Genomic DNA, 8,524 nt, shown 5'->3' on the forward strand with positions numbered 1-8,524 from the left:
ACCCTCGCGCAATCCACGCGTCGTTCAGTTCTGCCTCCACGTCATCTAACCCAAATTCTATTCCCCAAAATTCAAACTCGGAACGACCCTGAATCATTTCCGGTTGGACCACCAAGAACGAGCCGCACTCCGTTGTCGGTCATTCATGGCCTCAAATACTCCTTCATTCGGCAATTCGGATCCACCACCATTCGGTCATTCGACCAAACTGAGATGCTCGGCTATTAAACCTCCATGACGTTCGGCCCTACTAATGATCGGCTATTTCACCTAACGGACGTGCGGCTTCAAGCGTCCAGTGATCAGCCTCGCCAAACGTTCTGCCTTTCGGCTTTAATGACGCTCGACCATCCATGGTCACAAACGTTCCAGCGTTCGACCACACTGATGTTCAACCATTCGACCCTCCCTGGCGATCAACCATTCGGCACACTCCAAGGTCGTCCACCTTGGTCGACAGCAAGACCGAGCGACCATTTCCTGGTCGACCATCACGAATTAGCCACCACCTAGGTCGTCCACCTTGGTCGACAGCAAGACAGAACGTCGACCGTGACCGGTCGACAAAACCTTCCTCATCACCGTTCGACAATATCGGGATCGACCATCAAGAACGAGCCGCACTCCACGGTCGTCCGTCTAGGTCGATCGACAAGGGCGAGTGTATCTCACGACCATTTCGTGGCCGCAATCGTTCGTCCACTCGGTACAACCGCCTCAATAACGTTCGGCATCTTGGCCAACCGTTCGGCCAATCGCTTCATTAACGTTTGGCATCTTGGCCAACCGTTCGACCAATCTTCTCAATGACGTTCGGCAGATTGAACTTGACCGTTCGGTCTCTAGCGCACGGCCACACATGGTCTCATACGTTCAAACATTCACCCGTTCGGCCATGTGGTCTCATTGCCGTTCGGCAATTTTCGACCTCGAGTGTTCCTGCTTTTGGCTACTCAGCCTCATTGACTCTCGGCCTTTAGGAATATGTCGTTCGGCCACCAGTTGTCCCAAGCTTCCCAATGTTCAGCAATTCGACCCCCTTGACGTCCGGTCACTCGACCTCTACCGTTCGGCCATCCGTATCTCGAGCGTTCCAGAATTCGGTCACAAGGACGTTCGTCCTTACTAATGACCGCCCATAGGTCCTGGCATTCGCCATCTTGGCATTGGGCCATCCTCGATCACCCACCCTTCTGAACAGACCTCACGTTCATTCAGTAGCCATGAGCGTTCCACCACTCGTTCATCCAGCCTCACATATTGTCAGGTCGTCGTCCTCAAATACTCCAACGTTCGGCCATCCGTGGTTCGACCATCCGTCTCATCGACGTTCGACAAGTCGGTCTATGGCGCACGGCCATGCATCGAAGCGAGCGCTCCAGAATTCGAGCGCCACGGCCGTTCGACCCAATTGATGATAAGCCATCCGGCCTCAATGTCATTCGTTTTCTTGGCTTCAATAGTCGTTCGACCAGTGTCTCACGTGTTCAAACAATCAACCGTTCGGCCATGCGGTCAGCCACTCGACCTCAACCGCTCGGCCATTCGGTCTGATTGCCGTTCGGCAATTTTCGACCTCAAGCGTTCCTGCTTTCGGCCACAGCCTCATGTACGTTCGGCGTTTCGGCATATTTCGTTCGGCCACCCGTGACATCAAACTTTCCAACGATCAGCCATTCAGCGCCCTGACGTTCGACAGCTTTTCCTTGACCGTTCGGCCTTTCTTATAGACGTTCGGCCTAAAGCGTTCGGCAGCTAGGTCTCAATCCTTCAGCCTTAATCGCTCGACCATACTTCAACACGAGCGCTCCAACATTCGGCCATACTCTCATTCGGACTCACTGTCGCTCCGCCATCCAATCTATTTGACGCTCGGCCTCAAGCGTCCAACATTCTGCCTAACTAACGTTCGACTGCAAGGTTTCAATCGTAACCGAACGGACTTATCTGTATTTTATATATTATATTTCTCATGCAGGTCACAGTAGACGGTCAACCAAAAACCGAGCGTTCTACGGGATACACTCCCTCTGGTAGTTGTTCGCCCAAGAACACCCAGAACATCAACCGCTCGACAAACCATGTCCATGAGCGTTCTACGGGATACACTCCCATGGGTCACTGTTCGCCCAAGAACACCCAGTACATTCGGGATACACTCCCATGGGTAACTGTTCGCCCAAGAACACCCAGTACATTCGGGATACCCTCCCACGGGTAACTGTTCTCCCTTGAACACCCGATATACCCTTGCTCGACCACCAGTGTAAACGAACGTTCAGTGTCGGCCGTTCGGCCTCAAAGCGTTCGTCATTTAGCTTCACTGCTCGACAAACAAATGTCAACGAGCGTCCACTCAGTCAGTCGTTCCGCCTCAACGCTCGACGATCAAATGTCAACGAGCGTCTACTCAGCCCGTCGTTCGGCCTCAACGCTCGACAATCAAATGTCAACGAGCGTCCATTCAGTCAGTCGTTCCGCCTTACCGTTCGGCAATCAAATGTCAACGAGCGTCCAAACATCGCTCGACATTCATTTTAACGAGCGTTCAGGAGCCGCTCGTCAAGTCATTTCAACGAGCGTTCAAGAAGCGCCCGCCGATGCATGTCAACGAACGTCCCAACATCGCTGACATTCCACTTCAACGAGCGTTCAGGAAGTGCTCGTTCATCCATGTCAACGAGCGCTCGTCAATTTATATCAACGACGAGCGTTTAGACACCGCTCGGCAATCCATGTTTACGAGCGCTCAAGAAGTTGGCCGTTCGGACTCCAATTTGGTCAACCTTTTGGTTTTAAGCGCTCGACAACCCATGTGTACGAGCGTTCGACTTCCCTTTACTTTCAACCACTCAGTCTCACATGCCACTCGGCCTCGCATGCCACTCGGCCTCGACCGCTCGGTCATGCGTATCTTCACGTTCGGCCTCACTTGCTCCAGCTTTTTGCCGTTCGTCTTCGACTCCTTTTGGTCCATCAAATTCGTCATCCTTGTTTTAACACGTTCAGTCCACACTTGAGCAATAACCAGGCACACGCTCTCTAATTACAGCGAAGACAGCCTCCCTCAAACTCATAAGTCCTATAGTTACCACGTTCATAAAACGGAACGGTTAACTCGGACTTGGGGGGCATGTTATGTAGTAAGGATATTTATGTAATAACATAAATATCTTAGATATTTTAGACAGTTAAAACCACTAACCACATTTTTAGGTAAGGTGGTTATTTTTATTTTTATTTTTTTTAATTTTTTTTATTCCTACTCTCCTTTTTTTTTCTTTTTTTTTTCTTTTTCTTTCTTCTTTTTTTTTTCCTCTTTTCTCTTTTTTATTCTTCCTTTTTTACTTACTTCTTTTTCTTTTCTTTCTATTCTCTCCTCTTTTTTTCTTTTTCCTCTTTTTTACTCTCTCTTCTTTTTTTTTTTTCCTTTTCTTTTTTTTTTTTCTCCTTTTTTTTCTTTTTTCTCCTCTCTTTTTTCTTCTTTTTTTCTACATCTTCTTCTTTTTTTCTCCTTTCTTCATTCTTCTTTTTTTTACATTCTTTTTTTCCTTTTTTGTTTTTTTTTTCCTTTTTTTCTTTTTTTTGTTTTTACACCGAAACACGCCTATTTCATAAGTACAACTGTGGGTTTTTATCATTCAGAACAATCTTTTGCATCGCTGTCTTGATACTTGGTTAATGCGAACATTTTCCTCAAAGAACGGTAAGAAGCCTAATTTGGCAATGTACAAACATAATTTACTCGAGATACCCAATTACTACAACGCAATTTTAAACACAATTGCGCAGATTTAAAGCAATAATATAAATTTACCAGTAGTCTCTATAATAAATCTTGTGTTTCATAACACGGAATAATTGCGCTCATTTCTTGTGGCAAGCCTCATTACACCGTCGAAACTGCAAACTCAGTAATTGACGTCTTTTAAAAAGGTACACAAACTGTAAACAGTATTACTCGATGTTTTTAACTATAATACAACCAAACAGAATGCCACATTCAATCTCCCTCAAATAGCATGCGCTGGGTGTCTTCGAATAATTTGGTTTCTCATACCTGACATGTTACATAAAAAATGCAGTTCTATTCTAACCGCAAGCGAGGTTTTGTGGATATGAATTCCTGGAATGATACTTCGGCTAAAGATTTTAGAACGACAAATATGTGCGAAAAACAAAAACAATTCAAAAAACCAGAGCAAGAACCTCGCTATTTTGGGTGCCCTTCATTTTGCCTTGCAGTGTTTTCTATTTAAGAAATGAGGAACAAAATTGTTGAAAAGTTGCAGGCTACCATCCTAGATTTTGTCGACCAATCACACGCCTGTATATCCGTATTTATACTAATGACAGTAAAGTTTGATCAGTTTATCAGCACCAGCTGTAAATAACCATGGCTGTCTAGGGTGAAATTTACAGTCTAGTATCCCTGCAATGCAGACAACTTCCAAGTAAGATCAAGAAGTATTTAGCATATAAGTAATTGTTCTCGAATGCATTGTCAGATAAGAATGTAATGGGCAATCATCAACCAACCACATACTCAGGGTTGGTTTATCAAATAACGACAATCGTGAGAACAGATTACATCTACATATTGCATAAAGATGAAAACAAAGGCCAACAAAATGCTTGGAAGGTTGGACTGATCATTCAGAGACTGTTTATTTTTCCTATGCTAATGAATCAATCATCTAGAACCAAAGCAGCCAGTATAACGAGTATCCATTTATCTGTAAACAAGACTGTGCCATTATTATAACATAAAAAGTACTATAGTTTGGATATTTTTATCCTCCTACCAAGTACTATCCTAAACTGATTTTATAGTTTTCAAATGCTTGACTTGTTTTTTTCCCTTTCTAGACAAGGCTATAACATTTAGGCTCCTCTGATCCTTCTATCCTGAACTGATTTGATAGTTAAAACACTGGACTCGTTTATTTTTTAAGTTGGTCTGATCTTTCAAAAAAAATTGGATCCCAAATTTATTAACATAAAGACTCACCTCTGCCATTTGAACTGGTATGACCACGAAGAATTTCCAAAGGAACAATAAGGGGATTTTGATTGAGATCAGAATAAACCATTCCATGAAAAACATATGCAGTGCAGTCATCTGAACATGAAGCAAATAATGGATATGTGCGGTGAAAGATGACATTGTTGATATCTTTTGGGTGACACCTGCAACAATAAAATTATTAAACCGTTGACCAATACAAAAAATAAACCATAGTTATTTTATGTCCTCTACGCCCTGTTAGTTTAGTTTTTTCAAATAATGAAATTTTGTAGCTATATATATGAAGTGGCTATGCTAACACAAAGGGAACTCATCATGTTATAATAAATTTAAAATTTCAAACGATATCCCAATTAAACAGGAAATTGTAATTTAAACATAATGAATGGGGGAGCTGTTATCATAATATAACATCAACATAATTTGACACATTCACTGGCATAGCTAATTTTCTAATCAGCTACCACACAAATTGGTAAAGGACATGGAAGGCTTTATAGCCCAATACTATATAATAAGTTGTGCGTTCACAAGCAGAGAACTACTCTGGCACAAAAAAAAGTAACGAGTTTGCATTCCTTCAATTAGCAGAAAAAAAAATACTTACTTAAGAATTTTATATGGTTTAGATGAAAGGTCCATGTCAAACCAACACATCTTGCCCTCTTTGCTACCCACAATTAAATTATCACCTGCATGGAATACATACGACAAACAATTATGATGAGTAACATTCTGCATTTTATGAGTAGAAGAGGAAGTGATTACAATATAATTCTATGACAACAATAATCATACCTCCAGGATGAACTGCAATAGACGAGGCTTCACGAAGCCCAGTATCAAGCTTTTTTATGACCTTAGTTTTTAATAAGTCATACACACGAACGTTCTTTTTCGTACAAACAAAGAAGATGGAACGGGATGGATGGAAGGTTGACCTAACAGCAAGTCCATGTAATTTGAAAGGAAGTTTTTGCGTAAGCTTCTTGGATAACTGGTGTATCAAAACTGCTCTGGACTCACGTAAAGAAATTGTCAAGGAAAAAACCAACCAACCCCTTAGTTTAATATATTTATATCCCTCTAAATTTCATATAATTCAGTCAGAAAACAATTCAGCTAAAAATTTGGTAATCAAGAACTAGTTCAATACGATTTGTTTTCAGTAAATTCCATAGGTAAAGAAACCACATTCTAAACACAGCCATTAATGATGCATGGCATGCAACAGGAGGAATAACACGACAAATAGCAGCTCAAGGCCAAAAGGTTATGTTTATTCTAATTGAAGTTAAAAGCCAGCCATGCCTAGTGCTGTGTTGAACAAAATTTAACGGAAAGGATCGATTTGTTGCAATTTTCATAAAATTGGGACCCAATTGATATTTTCAGAAAGAAAGGGACGAAATTGAGATTCCATGCGAAAATAGAGACTTAGTGAATGATTAAACCATCATTATTATACCTTTAGTCATATTAAAAACCTAAATTAATTTATCTTTCTACCTTTTGTCATGTCTCATTTATTACTATGATGATTCACCTCCTTGCTTCCATAAATACACCGTGCCACGTGTTCTGAGCATTTAAAATCCACCCACGGAGCCCTGCATGCACGCCACTTGTCCAAAGTGGAAGTTTCTGAAGTGAATGGTGGGGTGCAGGTGTCAACCAGAGAGACGTTCGTTCGTCTGGAAGTGGGATTTGATCAAAAGTAAAATTTTTGGAAAAAGCTCCCACTCTCTACGCGCACCTCCTCCCTTCCACACTCAGACTTTTCTTTTCTCCTCCATATCTCTAGAACCCTTCCTCTTCTCTCTTCTGCAACTCACCACTCTCTTCTCCAATTTCGTTCCAGAAAACGCAGAAACGTTCACTGCACCGTGAGCTTCATCTTGGACCGAACCACTTCCCGTTCTGGTAAGTCTCCCCTGGACGATCGTTTCTGGATTTCCTACAAACCCAGATCCAACTGCATGCATGGGTGTAAACTCAGTTCTTTCATTTTCTTTTTGTTAATTTTAGTTGAAGAGTTTAAGAGGAGCGTTGAGAATAGAAAGCCACCTTTGGACGATTCAAAACCACTCTCTTTTAGAACGTTCACTACTTGATCCGGGTAAGGGAAGCTTATTAGATTTAATTCATATGATTTTCTGTACTGTATGTGAGTTTAGGTGATGTTTGAAGTATGATTTATGATATTGGACTTTTGAGTATATGAATATGATTCTGAGATGATGTATGAAAGTGATGCAATGTTCTATGGTTTGATTAAATTGAAAAAATGAGTTGTATGATGAGATGATGTATGAAAAAGTATGGATTTGTGCTATGATATGAGCAATTTAATGTATGAAAGTTTATACTGAAAAATGTAATTTTTGTAAGATGAATCTGAATATGAAATTCTATGTTAAAGAACGTTCGTTATCGAAATGGTCTTTGACCGTTCGGTATTATCAGTGTCATCTTTGAAATAGCTGAACCCTTTCATTTGGAAAGGATTCCATTTGAGGACGAACGCCCTCTTATATATAGTATTACGTTTGAGCGCTCGGCCAAATGTAAATATCCTGAGTGTTTGTGAGAAATTTGAGAAGCCTGAGAATATATTCAAACACTTAGTCATATTGTTCAAAATGTAACTTCAACATTATAACTTATGAAAAATCCTATTTCAAATGTATTGAATCAGCGATGGGTCTCGACCCAAAGCGTACGTCCTAAGTGGCGCTCGGTCTTAAACCGAACGCTCGTCCTAAAAATATAAATGATAAGTAGCGCTCGGTCATATACCGAACGCTCGTTCCTTCCGTAATTATCAACGAGCTGTAATAGCGTTCGTCCTGAATTGTAATAGTGTTCGTCCATAAATTTAAATAGCGTTCGTCCAATAGATCTAGTAACGTTCGTCCACGACTTCAGTGACGTTCGTCCAAAAACTTCATTAAATGTCTATTGCTCGGTCTTAAACCGAACGCTCGTCCTAAAAATATAAATGATAAGTAGCGCTCGGTCATATACCGAACGCTCGTTCCTTCCGTAATTATCAACGAGCTGTAATAGCGTTCGTCCTGAATTGTAATAGTGTTCGTCCATAAATTTAAATAGCGTTCGTCCAATAGATCTAGTAACGTTCGTCCACGACTTCAGTGACGTTCGTCCAAAAACTTCATTAAATGTCTATTTTCGCGCTCGGTCATTGACTGGCGGTTTGTCTCCTGAATTAAATAGTGCTCGGTTTATTTATCTAAACAACTTGTGATGTATCTATCCATTGGATTCGCTCTAGCGTTATTGAATTTAAATTATTCTAAGTATTTTCCAGAGCGTACTAGAGTCAGTTCATCTAACTGATTCAAGTTGCAATGAAGTCCGTCTAATAACCTGTGTTGGTTTTATGTTTCTCGTGAACGAGCCTTCTTGGTATTGTATTAACGTTCGTCCTCTATTACAAAGAGGGCTGGACGTTCGTTCTTTTAAGAAAGTGGA

General features: G+C 41.4%; 1 protein-coding gene across 1 annotated transcript; it reads right to left on the reverse strand.

Moving 5' to 3' along the window:
* Positions 1-4,689: 4,689 nt before the first annotated feature.
* Positions 4,690-7,014, reverse strand: LOC148191270 (ribosome biogenesis protein BOP1 homolog). The gene is made up of 5 exons (XM_088101352.1): positions 6,865-7,014; positions 5,828-6,026; positions 5,637-5,721; positions 5,012-5,190; positions 4,690-4,736 (listed from the first exon to the last, which is right to left on the reverse strand). The coding sequence occupies exons 1-5, from the start codon at positions 7,012-7,014 to the stop codon at positions 4,690-4,692; spliced, it is 660 nt and encodes a 219-aa protein (XP_087957478.1).
* Between the last annotated feature and the right edge of the window lie 1,510 nt (positions 7,015-8,524).

Source organism: Vigna umbellata, chromosome 11 (genome assembly GCF_029865625.1).
Source record: "Vigna umbellata cultivar VRB3 chromosome 11, Vumbellata_1.0, whole genome shotgun sequence".
NCBI lineage: Eukaryota > Viridiplantae > Streptophyta > Magnoliopsida > Fabales > Fabaceae > Vigna > Vigna umbellata.